We start from the raw sequence: 19,821 nt of genomic DNA, 5'->3' as shown, positions 1-19,821 counted from the left end.
CCAAAGACCAGAAGAGTTGTGGGATGACATCAAGAATATCATACATGAAGAGAGCAAAAAGTCATTAAGAAGACAAGAAAGAAGGAAAAGACTTTAATAATCCAAAATAATTTCTTAAAATGACTACTCCAATAATAGAGTGGAAAATGGATTGGAAGGGGAAAAACTGATTCATTCTAGATTACTCTGTAGGTATAGGTCTTCTTAGTTAATTTCTTCAATATGCACTGAACCATTTTACCCTCAAGATTTATCATAATGTTTAGCATATATATAGTCTTCCCTTCATATTTGCTTGTTGAATGGGTGGACTTTTTTGTGGAAGGTAAGTAAAGTAATTTTAGAATAGGGAGTAAAACAGCATTGTTGTTGTTGTTGTTGTTAAGTGCCGTCGAGTCGGTTCCGACCCATAGCGACCCTGTACAAGATTTCCGAGGGTGTAAATCTTTACGGGAGTAGAAAGCCTCATCTTTCTCCCACGGAGCGGCTGGTAGTTTCAAACCGCTGACCTTAAGGTTCGCAGCCCGATTGGTAACCACTATGCTACCACATAGGATCATCAAAATTTGAGAAGAAGAACATCCTTTGAGAATGAAAATACTCATATGAGGGGGCTTCAGAAAGTTCATGGGAAAATCCATTATCCTTTTATTCTACTTTTTTGTGAGTTTTTTGAAGCCCCTGTATATATAGTCCCTTGATCTTTACTTTTCCCTCATTCACTTATTCTCAACATTTCCCAAAACACATTTAAGGACATTTGTATGAATCGAACTGTGTCCCCACAAAATATGTGTTGAAATTCTAACCTCTGTACCTATAAATGAATTATTCAGGTTCAGTGGGTTAATTGTTGGAGTTTTTGTTGTTTGTTGTTAAGTGCTGTCAAGTCGGTTCTGTCTCATAGCGATCCTGTGTAGGGTTTCCGAGGAGTGGCTGGTGAGATTGAACCGCCAACCTTGTGATTCAAACTGACCTTGCAGTCCAATGCATTAACCCACAGTGCCACAGTTGTTGGGCTACTAACTACAAAGTCAGCAGTTCAAACCCACCAGCCACTATGAGGGAAAAATATGAGACAGTCTGCTCCTGTAAAGATTTTCAGTCATGGAAAGCCTAAGGACCAGTTCTACTGTCATATGAGGTCTGTATGATTTGGAATAAACTCAGTGACAGTAGGTTTGGTTTAGTTTGTACCTGTAAATGTGACCCTGTTGGTAAATAGAGGTTTTTATTTTATTATGTTGATGAGACCATACCAGTGTGTGGGATGGATCCTGAACCTAATCACTTCTGAAAGAAGACCTGAATAGACACAGACATATTTTTCTAAAGGGAGAAAAGGTCAACAGATGATGAAGACAGATGCATTTATAAATCCCAAATGCCAAAGAATACTGGCAGATATTAGAAGCTGAAATAGAAAATGAAGGACCTCCCCAGAGAACCACATTCTGAATTCAGACTTCTAGCTTCCTGGACTGTGAGGAACTAAAATTCTGCTGTCTAAAGGCACCCACATGTGGTATTTCTTTCACAACATCACTAAGGAAACTAAAATAGGGATGAATTAAACTATGCATAATGAATCATTTATAGAGATAAACCCCATCAGGGAAAAAAAAAAAAAAAAGGTAAATGTGTTGTTGAGGAACACCCATGGAAATGACTAGAATAGATTTTCCAGAAGGAATGACTAGAATATGACTAATATGAGAGGAACCTGTGACCTCATTGATTGCTTAGGACTTGTTTGAAGAAGGAAGACAGGGAGCACAGGTGAAACTAGGCAAAAGGATAAGCCAGAAAGGCCAACATGGGTGTGTTCATGTAGCTTGACGTGAGGAGGCACTATATGGTGGTCACTCATCCTGCAGCCAAATAACAGTGCTTCTGCTCTGGGCTTCTGCTCCAGGATGGAAGAAACCTACAGATGATACAGCTCTCTGTTCTTGTTTCTTGTTTCCTGTTTGTATGTTTGGACATCCATTCTTTTGACACAGTGAAGGAGGAGGCATTATATTTTGAAAATGTTTTGGTTATTAGAAAAACATATGTGCTGGACTGCAAAGTTGCTTTGAACTGCAAGGTCGGTGGTTCAAGCTCACCAGCTGCTCCTTGGAAACCCTGTGCAGACTTGCTATGGGTTGGAAATGACTCCACAGCACTTAACAACAACAATGCTATAGGAATCCTGGTGTGGTACTGCGGGTTAATATGCTGAACTGCAAGATCAGTTGACCTGCAAATTTTGGGAATTGAAGCTCACCACCCACTCTTTCGAAACCCTATACAGGGTCGCTATGAATTAGAACTTACGCGATGGCACTTAACAACAGCAACAACAATGCTATAGGCATCCTAGGGGAGGGACTTACCTTATCAGAGTCATTCATTCCTGGGAAATCTTGCAGAATCTCTGTGGCAAGTTATTTGTGTGGCGTTGACTTTAGGAGTACTTGGAAAAAATGGGTTGTGGTATTTCCAGGAAGAAGTCACCAAGAAAATGTCTTCGAAGAACACGTTTCTAAAGGCAGGTAGACAGGAAAGCCTACGAGGTAGAGACCTCAGAGAATGGTGGAAAATCTGTTGTTGCTGATGATCTCCTTCATTCAGCCAGCACACATGTGCAGCTCAATTGTCTGTTTTGAGGTCTTGAAGATAACATCAGTGTTCTTGAAGTTATCTTGAAGCGCTTAAGTTGGATGGTACAAATAGTTAATGTGTTTGACTGCTAGGTGAAAGTTTGGAGATGCCTTGGAAGAAAGGTTTGGCAATTCCAAAAATTCAGTAATTGAAAACCCCATGAATTTTTTTTTAACAGCAACAACTGAAAGGTTGCAGGTTTGAGTCCACCCAGAGGTACCTTGGAAGAAAGGCTTGGTGGTCTACTTCCTTTTAAATGCTCTTTGAGTTTAGAGAGCAAAAAGAATACAGAAGGTGCAAAGTCACTGACCTTGTGGTTCACAGTTTAGCAATTATCCTATAAAATGTCACAGCACTTCCATATATATACAGGAATTAAGGTCAAAATTATTGCTATAAAATCATAGAAACCTTTATTAAACAAAAAAATTTAAAAGTGAAGCGTCTGTTTCTTGACATACCCTTTATCTATGTACTGATGAAGGGGATTATTTTCATCTTTCTAACACTTCCTTAAGGAGCCTTGGTAGCATAGTGGTTATGAGCCGGGCTGCCAGCCTCAAGGTCAGCATATCAAAACTACCAGCAGTTCCATGGGAGAAAGAGGAGACATTCTGCTCCTGTAAAGATTTACAGCCTCAGAAACCCTGTACAGGGTCACTATGAGTTGGAACTGACTACATGGAACTTAACAACAACAATAACAACCCTTCCCTGAAAAAATCTGCACTGTGCAACTTACACTATATCAAAATGTCAGTTTTGGCATTTAGAGGGATTCAAATAGTATTCCTTTTAAATGTTCTTTGAGTTTGGGGAACAAAAAGAATACTAAAGGTGCAAAGTCAGGAGGATACTAGGGTGGATGGGGTGAGGTTTTCCAATGAAATTCTCCTAGGACAACCTTTGTACCTTGGAAAAATGAGCAGGTGCTTTGTTGTGATGGAAAAACATTCCTGAGCATAGCTTTCCTGGTATTTTCTCACCAATGCAGTTCTCAATTTAAAAAAAAAATCCTCTTCATAATGGATACTCATGGTCATTCTGCATTTTCCAAAAGAAAGTTCCATAGAGCACTGTTGTGTCATATACAAGATTACCGTAAATCAGAATTGATTTAACAGCAACTAGTTCAATGGTTGTTTGGTAATGATAATCTCATAGTGGGCTTTCCCTGGTTCTAAAGAATACATCTCCTATATTTGAGATCATCAGAATCAGAACAATATCTCTCTCAGGGAATTCTTAAATCAGAGAATTTTCAGTTATCTGAGTAGATATGAGTATATACTGTTCAGTATGGATTACATCTCAATGTAAAGAAAACAAAAATCCTCACCACTGGACCAATAAACAACATTCTTATCAGTGGAGAAAAGATTGAAGTTGTCAAAGTCTTCATTTTCCTTGGATCAGCCATCAACACTCATGGAAACAGCAGCCAAGAACTCAAACGGTGTATTGCATTAGGCAAATCTGCTGCACAAGACCTTTTTAAAGTATTGACGAGCAAAGATGTCAGCTTGAGGACTAAGGTGCGCCTGACCCAAGCCATGGTATTTTCAATAATCTCATATGCATGCAAAAGCTGGACAGTGAATAAGGAAGATCGTAGAAGAAGTGATGCTTTTGAATTATGGTGTTGGAGGAGACTATTGAAAGTACCCTGGGCTGCCAAAAGAACCATCAGATCTGTGTTGGAAGAAGAGCAACCAGAGTGCTGCTTGGAGACCAGGATGGCCAGACTTCATCTCTCATACTTTGGACACATTGTCATGAGGGACCAGTCACTAGAGAAGGATATTATGTTTGGTGAGGTGAAGGGTCAGAGAGAAATACGAAGATCCCCAGCAAGATGGATTGGCAAAGTGGCAGTATCAATGGGCTCAAGCGCGGCAACAATTGTGAGATTGGCCCAGGACCAGGCAGTATTTCGTTCTGTTGTACATTGGGTCACTATGAGTTGGTACTGACTTGATGGCACTTAACGACAACAACAATTTAACAAGTTGGTTAGCTACTATTTACTATCACTTAGACTGTAGTTAATCCACGTGATTCAGAATGCATGTGTCACCTTGGTAGTTGTTGTTAAATGTCTTCAAGTTGGCTCCAACTCATAGTGACCCTGTATAGGATTACCATGGAGTAGTTGGTGGGTTTGAACTGCTGACCTTGTGGTTCAAAGTCCAGTGCTGATCCTATTGCACCACACCAGGAGTCCACCCTAATATTGAAAACCAAAATAAAAAATTCTCACCGAGGATTTATGAATCTCTATGCTGACTCCTCAAAGTAGGGTTGACCTTAACGATGGAGGAAAGTTTTTGAGACCTTAATTGGCTGATGAGACACAACTCACAATGAGAATAGACCACTGCAAACATCTATTAATCATCAGAATGTGGAATGTACGAAGTGTGAAGCTAAGAAAATTGAAAGACTTCAAAAATGAAATGAAATACATAAAAAGATTGATAGCCTAGGGATTAGTGAGCTTAAATGGGCTAGAATTATTTGAATCAAACAATCATATGCCAGGGATGACAATTTTTAAAATGTTGCATTCATTGTCAAACAGAGCATTTTAAGATCAATCTTGGTGAGGTGGTAGAATAATATCCATATGCCTACAAGTGTAGTTAATTCCACTATTATTCAAAATGTACACACCAACCATGATGAAGTTGAAAACTTTTATTAACTTCTTCAGTCTGAAATTGATCACCCATGTAATCAAGATGCACTGATACAGACTTCTGGCCAAACAGACTTTCTACAACAAAGATAAGAGAGACCAAATGATACAGACACAAATGAAAATCCTGGAGCCCTGAACTTCAGAGGAAAGGTTAGGGAAGTGGACTGAGTGCTTGCTGGAAGGAGCAGCTGATCAGAGACTGTCAAAGAGGAAGACTGACTGATAAACAGCCGGCCAGAACATCTGTGAACAGCTTTGGCAACAGAAGGTGGTCTGGCAGAGTAGATTCACATAGGCAACTTGAAAACCACAATTCCGACTTCTTCCTCCACACTCCCCTGGTGAGCAGAGTATAGCCAGGTCCCACTCTCCTCCATCCCCAGAAGACCCTGCTCCTCAAGAGTTTGAAGACACGTGGTTGGAAGCCATGATTCAGACAAGATTGGCTCCAGAGCCACAGAACCTGCAGAGACATCAGACCAGCATTTAATCAGTCATCCTGCCCCCAGCTTCCCTGTGGTCCTAAAAGATACTGAACCAGCTCCATCAAGAGCCTCCACAAACTATTTCTGGATTGAGTGCCTTGAACATAGATAATAGGAACTCCAATTATCTATCCAATAGAACTCCATCTGGAGCAAGGAACTCTGCTGTCACCTCCCTTCCACAACCACCTCAGGAGCCCCATGGCTTACAGGAGCTCCCCAGTGTTTTCTCATCTCCAGGTCCCACAGGTGCACTATTTTTTTTCTTTTGTTTTGGTGTTTTTTTTCCCCATTCCCTTGACTTTTATCCTTTCTGTGTAGACTTTGTTTTTCTTTCTTTTTGTCTGTTTCTCATTTCTCCTCTTCTCTTTTTCTTTCCCTTTAAATATTTCATTGTTATTCTCTAATCTCTTTCTTTCTAATCTTTTTCTCTTTTCATCCTCCCTCTCCCTGTTTTTTCTAAGTTTTAAAAAATTTCTTCCTTCTATTTTCTCTCTTATTTTTCTATTCTATAGCTTCATTTCCCTATAGTTTATATACTTTTGCTCTATTTGCTGCCTTTTTTTCTCTCTCTCTCTTTATTATTTTCTCTTTTCATTGTTGGTTCCTTGTTTGTTTATTCCATTTTGTTTTCTTGTGTGTAGCCAGGGGCAGGAGTTTTCTTTTCCCCACCTAACAGGAGACATCTACTGTGCCTATACAACCCAGCCACAATGGGACCCTCTACAGCTCCACCCACCGGGCAAGAGTCAATATCAGCTCTAGTACAGCAGCCAACACCAGCCAAATCCACCCTACACTGAGTTGCACAAACAGCTAATGAAATGGTGTACACACGTCCATTCTCTAATGACACCCACAGGAGACATCTCACCTTAGTGAGAGCGTAAGAACACATCAACACACAATCATCAATTAAATACAGATCTGACAATCCTACAATGCTCTGGAGACAACAATTTTAGCTCTCACAAGAGACAAGAGAGAATGGCTCAAACAAATGACCAAGATGCAGAACCAGAAAACATTTCTGAGGAGGAAACGGAATGGAACTAACTGAAAAGGAAGTTTTCAAAAAATTATATTTAGGTACCTTCAGAGGACTGACAGAAAGGTCAAGGAAAGCAAGGAAAACTTTAGAACAATTCAGGAAACCACTACAAGAACAAAAAGCAAAATAAAGGCAAATTTTGAAAGACTACAAAACCTGCAATTAGAAATCCAGAAGATTAATACTAAGATTTCAGACTCAGAAAATACATTGAAAGGGCAAAGAAGTAGATTTGAATAAATGGAAGCCTGAATCAGTGAGCTTGAAGATAGATCGCTCAATACTAGTATGCTAGAAAAACAATCAGAAAAAATAATGAAAAAATCCAAAGAAAGCCTAAGAGTTATGTGGGACACCATGAAGAGGAACAACTCATGGGTGCACAAAATTCCAGAACAAGAAGAGATGATAAAAAGTACAGAGAGAATTATAGAAGAGTGGATGGAAGAAAACTTCCCTAACATCATTAAAGACAAAAAGATAAGCATACAAGAAGCTGAATAAATGCCAAACAGGATAGATCCCAAAAGAAAATCACCAAGACATATCATAATCAAACTTTCTAAAACCTAAGACGAGGAAAGAATCATGAGGGATGCTCAGGAAAAAAACAAAAAGTTACCTACAAAGGAAAAACAGTAAGAACAAGCTCTGATTTCTCAGCAGAAACAATGCAGGCAAGAAGGCAATGGGATGACATATACAAAACTCTGAAAGAAAAAAAATTGGCTACCAAGAATCATGTACCCAGAAAAGCTGTCCCTCAAGTACAATGGCAAAATTAGGACATTTCCTGATAAACAGAAATTAAAGGAATTTGTAATGACCAGGCCAATTTAGTTTGAGAACTAAGGTGCACATGAACCAAGCCATGGTATTTTTAATAGCGTCATATGTACGTGAAAGTTAGACAATGAATAAGGAAGATCATAGAATTTATGTGTTTGAGTTATGATACTGGAGAAGAGTATCGAAAGCACCATGCACTGCCAGAAGAACAAACAAATCTGTGTTGGAATAAGTACAGCCAAAGTGCTCCTGAGAAGGCAGGCTTGTGAGCCTTCATCTCTCATACTTTTCATACTTGTCAGAAGGACCAGTCCCTCGAGAAGGATCTCATACTTGGTAAAGTAGAGGGTCAGCAAAAAAAGAAGAAGACCCCTAAGGAGATGGAATGATACAGTGGCAGCAGCAATGGCCACACATACAACAATTGTGAAGAAAGTTCAGGACAAGGCAATTTTTCGTTCTTTGTGCATAGGGTCACTATAAGTAGGAAACAACTGGAAAAGACCTAGCAACAACTATAGCTATACATATGTTACACAAGGGGCCTTCAAAAAGTTCATGAAAAAGTGGAAAATAAAAGATAATGAAATTTTTACACAAACTTTTTTGAAGCTTCCTGGTATGTGCAGGTAGACACAATTTTATTAAACCTCATTCTTCCTACTTTATCCCATTTACTATTTATAATAAAGGATACAATATAATATGATAATGCCTACTGACAGGTCTAAGTTAAACAATTTTTTTATTCTTCAATTAGCTTGAGTCCTTAGCTGTCTAAAAGCATACAAACAAAAATGAAAACATACACAGACAAACAAACAAAAGGAAGGAATGTCTCTGGAGAGTTCTAAAAGAGAAACTCTGAAATGGTCATGATTATTCTAGAAATTTAGATGTGTAAAGGGCAGTATACCAAAGTTTCTAAACCCTAACTGTGACATATCAGATATTCTTTTAACCATTGTTTGTCTTAAAAATGACTTTATCAGGGAGAGAACAAACAAGATGGCCGATTGGGTAGATGTGTAGTGAGAAGCACCATCAGCAACAACACACAATACAGGACAAAACAGGCTTAGGGGATGGTTCCAGAACTCTGAACCACATATAAAGGAATACTTAGAAGGTTGGAAAGCGTACATCTAGGGGAATTGGTAGCAGAAGCAAGAAATCCATTGCTTTCTTATTTAAGATGCTCAGCTGCTCCTGGAGCCACCATCTTGGGCGAGACCAAGAGGGGGAAGGATCAGAGCAGCCACAGAAACCTGACAGAACTGTGGAGATAAAGGTCTGGACATTTTTTTGTGTGTGTCTGTTCATTGCTCTCTCGCTGACTATGCACCTCCATTCTGGGGACTAGAGGAGGTGCCAGAGTGAGTGGACACCCCACCCTCACCCCCACCCCTAGATAGTTCTACTATGCATGTGCACAGATATCCTTGAAATTTAAAATGATAGTTTCCACTTAAAACCAAAACAGACAGGCAGACTAAAAAGGAAATAGGCTGAAAATTAAATCCTGAGTTACATCACTATGTTTGATAGTGGCATCTTGAAATTTCTCAGGAAGAAAAGTGAAGTCCATATCCTGATTACATCTACCTGTGGGCAATCTGAAAGCATAAAAAATACCAAAATACACAACCATCTAAGTATTAAGGCCACAGATAACTCTTGAATATGTCCCCAAACCAGAAAGTTCCATTCCATGCAGGGAAGCTCTGAGATGCCCTCGGTCTCAGCAGTCTCAGTGGCAAGCTGTTCAGCTTGCTGAAGGAGCTCACCAAACCCCTCAGTATCCATTGGAGAGATAGATCCTAGTTGGTGCTGCAGCCGTCTCCACCACTTAGGTCCGGACTCTGATTATGCAAAGGCTTTTGATTATGTGGATCATGACAAGCTATGGACAACATTGCGAAGTATGAGTATTCAAGAACACTTAATTGTGCTCATGGGGAATCTGTACCTGGATCAAGAGGCAGTTATTTGAACAGAACATGGGAACACTGAATGGTTTAAAATTAAGAAAGTGTGCAACAAGGTTGTGTTCTTTCACCATATTTATTCAACCTGTATGCTGAGCAAATAATCCAAGACGCTGGGTTATGTGAAGAAAAACATGGCATCAGAATTGAAGGAAGACTCATTAACAATCAGCGATATGCAGATGATACAAGCTTGCTTGCTGAAAGTGAAGAGGACTGAAAACATTTACTGAGGAAGATCAAAGAGCACAGCCTTTGGTACTTCAGTATGGATTACATCTCAATGTAAAGAAAACACAAATCCTTACCACTGGACCAATAAACAACATTCTCATCAATAGAGAAAAGATTGAAGTTGTCAAGGACTTCATTCTTCTTGGATCAACTATCAAGATTTGCGGAAGCAGCAGTCAAGAGATCAGATGACGTATTGCATTAGGCAGACTTTTTTAAAGTGTTGAAGAGCAAAGATGTCAGCTTGAAGACTAAGGTGCGCCTGACCTAAAGCATGGTATTTTCAATAACCTCATATGCATGCGAAAGCTGGACAGTAAATAAGGAAGACCATAGAAGAATTGATGCTTTTGAGTTATGGTGTTGGCGGAGAATATTGAAAGTGCCATGAGCTGCCCAAAGAACCAAGAGATCCATGCTGGAAGAAGTGCAGCCTGAGTGCTCCTTGGAGGCTAGGATGGCCAGGCTTTGTCTCTCATACTTTGGACATGTTGTCAGAAGGGCCCTTTCACTGGAGAAGGATATCATGTTTGGTAGGGTCAGAGAAAAAGAGGAGAACCCCCAATGAGATAGATTGGCCAAGTGGCAGCATCAATGGACTCAAGAGTGGCAACAGTAGTGAGGTTGGCCCAGGATCAGACATTGCTTCATTCTGCTGTGCATTAGGTAACTATGAGTCAGTACCTACTCGATGGCACCTAACAACTACAACAACAATGGCTTCATAATCAGAACTCGACTAGAGCAAGATTATACACAAAAAAAGTTTTTTGATAAAGAAACAAAGGTAAATTGCTACAATTTGATGAACCTGTCCTATACTCATGGATGTAGTAACTCTAAATACCAAAGAGAGGGAAGGCGTCTTCACATCAAGTATCAATGCTATCCCCTCTGTACACAGGGTAGATAGGGGTGGACAACTTGGACATTGGTTACCCAAAATGAGGGAGTGATAAAGGCACGAAGTGACTGGCTTACAAGGTTTCAAGAGAGAGTTTCGTTTAAGAGTATGGGGTTGTGGGGAAGAAAGAGTTCCCACTGAACAGTTTTCATTTTGTCTAGATGGGTCTGGTGAAAAAGAGATGGGAATAAGATTCATATGATTCAATAATGAATAATTGTTATCATGACTAATTGCGACTGTCACAATTGTAAAGGTAAAAGTTTTGTAACAAAAACAGGGGAGTGGTTAATCTTACTATCCAGAAACAGAGATCCCTAGGACCATCAAGTGAGAAGAGCACAACAGAATGTGGGACCTTATCCAGAGAAGCAGTGTGCCAGAGATAGAGGCACAGATGGGGTCATGGAGAGGGGACTGAGGACTCCAGATTCATGGGAAGAGAGGGACTAAGAGCTGGTGGCCAGGAGGCAGACTTGCAGAATGTGCCCCTTAGAGGTGTAAATTATTATATATGCCTGGTTGATTTTTTCTTTTTTTCTTTAAACTAAAATGAATAGAGAGAAATACTGTTAACTGATGGTATATGGAGGGGATTATAATCATTGTAATGAAACAAGGTGTATGATTTGTTGAATGTAAAACTGATGATCTGCCCTGTAAACTTTCACTCAATCCACAATAAAAACCTTAAAAAAAAAAGAAGACTTTGTCATAGAATGTCTGTAAGCCCACCCTCAGCCTATAACAGATTGGAATACCTAAAAGGGGTGCTAGAACTTGCCCAATGAAAGAGGCTTCTTGCAAAACCTTTGTAAGGTATGAGACATTAGGTGGAATTCTGATCCCCATCTAGAACACTCTGGGATGGGAAATTCCCACTTGGAAAGACTAGCAGAACAGCTTGGAGCAGCTAGAGGAATAGAAGATACTTCTTGAAAGAAAGACCAACAGGAATAGTGATGCATGCTCAACCTTGGAACAACAGGGTTCTGTGGTACAGGAATCGAGGCATAGTCTGAAGAGGGGTAATAATACTAAGATGTTTGACTGTCTTATGAATCTTGGTTTCCCTTGCCTACTATTATAAAATAGACACTTGAGTGGCATAGTAAGGAATGTCGGGAAACATGATGACAGAAAGCTTGCAAGCCTGTCTTCAGCCTATAACTGATTAGACTACCTAAAAGGAGTTCTATCATTTACCCAGTGAAATAGCCTTTTCAGAACCTTCTGAGGTGGGGCATTCCACTTGAAAGGACAAGCAGACAAGCCTGGAACAGCTAGAGCAACAGAAGATACATCTTCAAAGAAAAATCAGCAGGAAAAACCCAGAACAAAAATGGCCGTATGATTGGCTACTACAAGAATAAACAAGCTGTTCTCTGGGAAGCCATCAAGGCAAGCAATCAAGTTCCTTCAGGATAAACCCCCTTCTAAGACTGAAACTCAAAGGGAACCCATGAGCAGGCATGTAAGCTTGTTGACGACCACATTGGTCTACTGGTGAGTGGAAGACCGGGGAAAGGCAACAATGAAGAAATGGACTGAGTTCATCCACATTGACTTAGAGATGAGAAAGAGAAGAGGAAGGGCTGGTTAATTCAAAGTGTGGTGAGACTTTGGGATGCCTGAGCCCATGGACAAGGACATAGCTACAGAGGTCTAGAGCTGAGAGTAATGCACCCAGCTGATATGAAGTGAGGGGAGATGGACAAGAACAAGCAAACTTGCAGATAGTACCCATTTGACCTAGCCTCAATGGCTTGATAATCACAACTTGACTAGAGGAAGATAAACAATTTTGATAAAGGAAATGAGGGTAAATTGTTACAATTTGATTAAATTGACCTATACTCATGGATGTAGTAGCTCAAAATACCAACAGAGAGGGAAGGCGTCTTCACATCAAGAATCAATGCTCTCCCTTCTGTATACAAGGTAGATAGGGATGGGCAACTTAGACATTGGCTACCTAAAATAAGAGGGCAATACAGACATGAAGTGACTGGCTTATAAATTTTCAAGAGGAATTATAGTTTAAAAGTGTGCCAGGGAAAACAGTCCTCACTGAATATTTTTCATCTCATCTAGGTGGGTCTGGTGAAAAGAGATGGGGATAAGATTCTTATGATCCAATAGTGAGTAGTTGTTATCATCACTAATTGTGACTGTCACAATTGTAAACGTAGACGTTGTTTAACAAAACCGGTGGAGTAATCTTACCGTCCAGAAACAGAGGACTCTAGGACCATAACAGGAGAACACAAGTGGAATGCAAGACCTTATCCAGAGAAGCAGGGACACCAGAGAAGGAGGCAGAGATGGGGACTTAGAGAGAGGGAGCAGTTGAGGGCTCTAAATTCATGGATTTAGTGGGAGCCCTGGTGTGGCGCTGTGGAAATGCAAAGTCTTTTGAACTGCAAGGTCGGTAGTTCAACCTCACCAGCTGCTCCTTGGAAATCCTACACATGGGCGCTATGGGTTGGAATCGACTTGATGGCACTTAACAACAACAAAAACAAGCTGGTGGCCAGGAGGCCGACTTGCAGAATGTGCCCTTTGGTGGTTTAAATTATTGTACATGCCTGAGTGTTTGTTTTTTTTTTTTTAAAAGAGCTAAAGTAAATAGAAATACTGTTAACTGATGGTACATGGAGATTATACTCATTGTAATGAAACAAAGTATTTGATCTGTTGAATGTAAAATTGATGATCTGCCCTGTCAACTTTCACTCAATTCACAATAAAAACTTAAAAAAAAAAAAAAACTTTATCAGAAGATAGTTTTGCTATAAGCCATGGGTCGCAAAATGGAATCTGGCCACGAAAACGCTCTTCGTGGCCCTCTTGCAGCGAGGCCCTCAAGCCAAGAGAGAGTCCCCAAACAGCTGCTCACGTTGGAGGGTGGGTCAGCGCTTCTGACCTCCAACACTCTCCCGCCCCTCCGCGAAGCGCCACAGCTTCTGCGCAGGCGCTGGCCCTGCCTTCTCTCTCGGCTGACCCCACCCCTTCTCCGCTGCTGGAGTCGTGAAAAGATCCTGCTCGGTTCGCTCCGTCTTTTCTGCAGCCTCGTGTGATCATGGAGGGTGAGAGCACGTCGGCGGTGCTCTCCGGTTTTGTGCTCGGCTCTTTGGCCTTCCAGCACCTCAACACCAACTCGGACACGGTGAGCCGAGGGTGCGACTCGGAATGTCGCGTAGCCTCTGAAGAGGCCTTGCGTACGGCCTCCTTCGCGCTGTCCGCGATCAGAGGCTCCCCGCCCTCGTTGCCCGCTCCCTGCCCGCCCGCCCGCCTGCCTGCTCCTCCAGCGCCGGCTCTCTCTCCGCCTCCTCTCCTTGAGGGTTTTTGCTGCGCCGCCTGCTTCTCAAGTCTTTTCCAGGCTTAGCCCTAACTCCTTTAACCTTTTGTTTCTTTCTCTTCCCCTGCTAGTGTCCGTCCACACGCTCACATTTCGCTCCCTTTTTTTGAGTTAACTTGAACATGAAAGGAAAGAAAGTTCACTTAACGACCTACGCCACCGCTGGAGAGTCGCCGGCTGACTTTACATTTCTCATACTACCGACCGTGTCATTTTCAAAGACAAATGTACATTTTTCATGCAGAGCAGCTTCTGCCTTTTTTGGGGGGGATCGTGGGGTGGTGGTGGTGTATGTTAGGATGGTGGGGAAAGAATAGATACTGAACTTGGAGAATATTTGGGTTATATTATTGAAAGTTAACAACTGATGGTAGAGCTTAATTTAGTATGGTGGGTCAGACTATAGGATCAGCATTGGACTGTGAACCACAAGGTCGGTTGTTAAAACCCCACCAGCTGCTCCTTGGTAACCGAATCACTGTGAGTCAGAATTGACTCGAAAGCACTTAATTAACAACTTGGTATCAAATTTATTTAAATTCTAAGGATTCAGCTAGTTCTTTTTCAGTGCTTCCTATAATCACTGTTTATCCTCAAATACTAAATACTTAAAGTTTTTCTAGGTTCAAAATATATGAATGGAGTCTATTGAAATAGTTTTTGTTGTACATTGCCTATTTTCTGAAACTTATGACATTGAAAAAAAACAAAAACAACCAAACCTGTAAGCACTGTTTAGAAAACACCATACTGAATAAAGTTTAGTAAATTAATGCTACATTTTGTACCCGTTTTACAGGATCTGGCTTGTCAAAGAATGTTTTTTTGGCACTATTCTAACAAAGGTCTAAAGTGACATTATTATGCAATTTTAAATAGCTTGCAGACTGTAACATCTATCAAAAGGCTAAATATGATACTTTTTTATTATGTGTGTAGAGTTATAAAGAACCATGAAGGCACAGTGGTTAAAAGGTTGGTATTGACCAGAAGGGTAGGCCATATACTATGGAGCAGTTCTACCCTGTCTTATAGGACCATTGAGTTATAATCAACTCCAGGGCAATAGGGTAACGGATGTAGCTGTGGAAATTATTTTGGAATGTCCTTATAATAGATAAACCAGGGTAAGTAAAAAAGTATTGCTATTAGGGTTGCAGATTATATGTTAAGTGCCATTGAGTCACTTCTGACTCATGCACAACAGAACAAAACACTGCCACATCCTGTACTAGCCTCACAGTTTGAGCCAATTGTTGCTGTCACTGTGTCAGTCCCATCTCACTGAGGATCTTCCACACCCCCACACCCCCCACCCAACCACCCTCCACTTTTTCAAGCATGATGTGCTTCCCCATAGACTGGTCCCTCCCAACAGTGTGTCCAAAATGCAGAGACAAAATCTTGCCATCTTTGCTTGTAAGGAGTATTCTGGCTGCAATTCTTCCAACAGATTGGTTTGTCCTTCTGCCGGTCCATGGTATTTTCATCACCATAATTCAAATGCATCAATTCTTATATAGTCTTGATGTATTCATTGCCCAACTTTCACATGCATTATCAGGCGATTGAGGATACTATGGCTGGGTCAGATCCACCTTGCACTTCAAAGTGACCTCTTTAAAAAAATCTTTTGCAGCAGATTTGCCTAACAGCAATATATCCTTTGATTTCTTAATTGCTGCTTCCATGAGCATTGATTGTGGATCCAAGCAAAGTGAAGTCTTTGAGAACTTCAGTCTTCTTTCAATTCTCTCCTTTTATCATGATGTTACTTATTTGTCCAGTTGAAAGGATTTTTGTTTTTTTTACAATGAGGTGCAATTCATACTGAAGTATGTAGTCTTTGAACTTCATCAGTAAGTATGCTAAGCACTCTTGGCTTTCAGCAGGCAAGGTTGTGTCATCTGCATATCGCACGTTGTTAGTCTTATGCCATGTTTTTCATATAAATTTCAGTTTCTTGGATTATTTATCAGCACACAGACTGAATAACTATGATGAAAGGATACAACCCTGGTGCACACCTTTCCTGATTTAAAGCCATTCATTATCACTTTGTTCTTTTGGAATGATTGCCTCTTGGTCTATGTACAGGTTCCCAATGAGCACAAGTAAGTAAGTGTTCTGGAATCCCCCCTTTTCACAATGTTCTCCATAGTTTGTTATGACCCATATTGTCAAAGCCTTTGCATAGTTAATAAAGCACAAGTAAACATCTTTCTCAGAAAGTACTTTCTGCTTTCACCAAGATCCATCTGAGGTCATGTCTTCTGAGTCCATCTTGAATTTCTGGCAGCTTCCTGTCGATGTACTGCTGCAACTGTTTTTTTGAATTATCTTCAGCCGAATTGTATTTGCATGTGATACTAATAATGTTTGATGATTTCCGCATTCGATTGGTCACCTTTCTTTGGAATGGGCACAAATGTGGATCTTTTCCAGTCTGTTGGCCAGGTAGCTGTGTTCCAAATTTCTTGGCATAGATGATTTGTATTCCATCAGTTTGTATTTCACTAACTCATGGACACTTGTTTTTCATCAGTGCCTTCATTGCAGCTTGGACTTCTTCCTTCTGTGCCATTCATTATTGATCATATTGTACTTCTTGAAATGTTTGAACATCAATCATTTCTTTTTAGCACAGTGACTTTATCCCTTCCATCCTGTTTGTTTTTTAAAATATTTTATTGTGAATTATGTGATAGTTTACATAGGAAAACATTAGCTTTACATTCGTCCTATTGTATATCGTTTCATTGCCATGGTTACAGTCCCCTCCATGCATCATCAACCAACCAAATGGTATACCCTGAAAGCCTGCACCCCGGTCATCAGCACACAGCCCCTCTCCCTGTCTGGCTCTAAAGTCCCCAGCCACTCCATCTCGCCACATCCTCTTCTCTGCCTCCCTCTCAGGCATCGCTGCTTCTCTGGGTAGGGTCTTGCCCTCAGCTCTTCTCCCTTGATGGTCCCAGGGACCTCTATTCCTGTACTGCAAAGTCAATCACTCCCTTCCTTTTGCTACAAAACATCTACCTTTCCATTTCCAATCATCGTAGTCAGTCCTGATAACAATTATTCATTATTGTACCACAAGGGACCTTTCCCCATCTCCTTTCATTAGCCCCTTCTAGACAGATTGGATACTACTCAGTGGAGAGTATACCTTCCTCTGTATCATCTGGATCTAGGCTCCCTCTTGAAAGCTTGTAAGCCAGTCACTTCTTGCCTTTGTAGCCCCCCCCCCCATTTTGGATAGCAAATGTCCAAGTTGCCCATCCCTGTCTACTTTGTGTATGGAGGGGGTGGGAATGATCCTCGCTGTAAAGATTTGTTCCCTCTTTTGAGCTACTGCATCCTTCTGTGTAGGTCAAGCTCATCAAATTGTATCCGATTACTCTTTTTTTCCTCTTCTAGTTGAACTCTGATCATCCAGTCATTGAAGCCAGGTCAAGTGGGCATTATCTGCAAGTGTGGGTGTTCTTGTGCATATGCCCTCTCTTCTTATCAGCTGGATGCTTCACTCTCCACTCTAGTCCTCTGTGGCTATGTCACTGACTCTGAGCTGAAGAGTCCCCAGGTCTTGCCACGCTGCTGGCCTACCAGGTCTCTACTAGTGTTCACATTTGTCTATTGATCGTTGTAGGGCTTTGTTTGCAGCTTCATTGCTGTTTTACCCTCACTCCCCTTATGGGTGATGAACGTGGTAACCAATCAGAGCGTGCATGCCCATTGAGTCTTTGGCTTGGAAGGGGGTTTGCCTTGATGTCTCCTGGGCTAGCAGCTTGCTTGTTCTTTTAGTAATCAGTTGGACTGCCTATATTGTTTTGTATTTTTCCTGCTGGTCTTTCTATCAAGAAGTATCTTTTGTTCTTCTAGCCACTCCAGGCTGGTCTGCTTGTCCTTTCAATTGGAAATGTCCCACCTCAGAAGATTCTGGGTATGGTTCAGGATTCCACCTGAACCTCCATAGGAAGCCTCCTTCACTGGGCATGTTGTAGCCCCATTTTAGGTATTCTTTCATCTTGTTCTTGATGCTTTCTGTGTCATTCAATATTTTGCCCATAGAATCCTTCAAGTCAAGATTTTAATTTTTCCTTTCATTCTTTCAGCTTAACAAATGCTGAGCATGTTTTTCCCATTTGGTTTTCTAACTCCAGTTATTTGCCTATATCATAATTGTTTTCTTGAGCTGAGCTTTGACATTTTCTGTGTAGCCCTTTTACTTATTTCTTCCAGCCATTTTAGCTTCTCTACATTATAGAACGAGTTTCAGAATCTTTTCTGATACTCGTTTTGGTCTTTTCTGTCTTTTTAATAATCTTTTCCTTTCTTCATGTATGATGTTTTTGATGTCATCCACAACTCTTTGGGTCTTCTGTCATTAGTGCCTAATGCATCAATTCTGTTCTTGACGTCTTTTCTAAATTCAGGTGGGATATACTCAAGGTCCTGGTGTGGTGCTGTAGAATAAGCACTGGACTGCTAACCACAAGACAGCAGTTCAACCCCACCAACTGCTCCTCAGAAACCCTACACAGGGTTGCTATGAGTCGGAACCAACTCATAGTGTCATCGGAATGGCTCTTAACAACAACATACTCAAGATTGGGGAGCACAGTGACTCTGAAGGATAAGCACTGGACAGTAACCACAAGGTCAGCGGCTGGAACTCACCAGCTGTTCCACAGGAGAAAGATGAGACTTTCTGTGCCAAGAAAGATGTAATTGTCTTAGTTTCATCAGGGTGCCTTCAAAGAAAAGATCCAATCAAAACAATGACTTCTGAGGAGATCTGATGGACTTGTTAAATTCAAAGTAAAATGGTCATCACAGAAGATTATGATGGCTGTAAAGGACACAGGACTATCTTAGGAACAAGTTTTAAGAAAACTGAAAATAGCATTTATGAGAAAAGGGGCAGGATTTCTTTTTTTAAATCACATTAGTGCACTTGCTGATTGTTCGAGGGGAGCAAAGCCTATCCTATAAGAATTTCTCAGGGAAACCTCATCCTATATACCCTATAGCTCTGGTCTTGCCCCTTCAGACCTGCTTTTTTCTCAAAACTCTTAAGAACATTGAAAAGGATGCCCAAACTACTGTTGTTGTTGTTGTTTTCTTAAATGTTTTATTGTGAATTATGTGATAGTTTACAAGGGAGAACATTAGTTTTACATTCATTCTATTGTATATCGTCTCAATGCCATGGTTACAATCCCCTCCATGCAATCCTTCCCCCATGCCCCCCAGATCTTCAGCACACACTCGCTCTCCCTCTCTGGATCTAAAGTCTCCCAGCTGCTCCATCACTCCACGTCATCATCTCTGGCTCCATTTCAGGCATCATTGCTTCTCTGGATAGGATCCTGCTCTCTGCTCTTCTCCCTTGATGGTCCTAGGGACCTCCGCTCCTAGACTGAAAGTTAATCACTCCTCTCCTTGCTATAAAACATCTACCTTTACATTTCCGACCCTCACAATCAGTCCTGATAATAATTATTCACTATTGTATCACAAGAGACCTGTCTGCATTTCATTGCATCAGCCTTGCCTAGGCAGATTGAATACTACTCACTGGAGATTCTACCTTCCTCCAGGCCCTCTGGATCTAGGTTCCCTCTTGAAAACTTGTAAGCCAGTCACTTCTTGCCTTTGT

At 40.9% G+C, this 19,821-nt stretch overlaps 1 protein-coding gene across 1 annotated transcript in view; it reads left to right on the top strand.

Annotated features, from left to right (window-relative positions):
• The first annotated feature begins 13,880 nt into the window (after positions 1 to 13,880).
• The window catches only part of FAM175A (family with sequence similarity 175, member A), a 45,798-nt gene continuing 39,857 nt past the window's right edge, over positions 13,881 to 19,821 (top strand). The window contains exon 1 of the mRNA XM_006867727.1: positions 13,881 to 13,967. Within this exon, the coding sequence (XP_006867789.1) occupies positions 13,881 to 13,967 (87 nt within the window). The remainder of the gene's footprint in view (positions 13,968 to 19,821) is intronic.

The sequence above is a fragment of the Chrysochloris asiatica genome, unplaced genomic scaffold (assembly GCF_000296735.1).
Source record: "Chrysochloris asiatica unplaced genomic scaffold, ChrAsi1.0 scaffold00109, whole genome shotgun sequence".
Classification (NCBI taxonomy): Eukaryota; Metazoa; Chordata; class Mammalia; order Afrosoricida; family Chrysochloridae; genus Chrysochloris; species Chrysochloris asiatica.
Note: the sequence above shows the minus strand (reverse complement) of the source record. Positions and strands in the feature narration are given on the sequence as shown.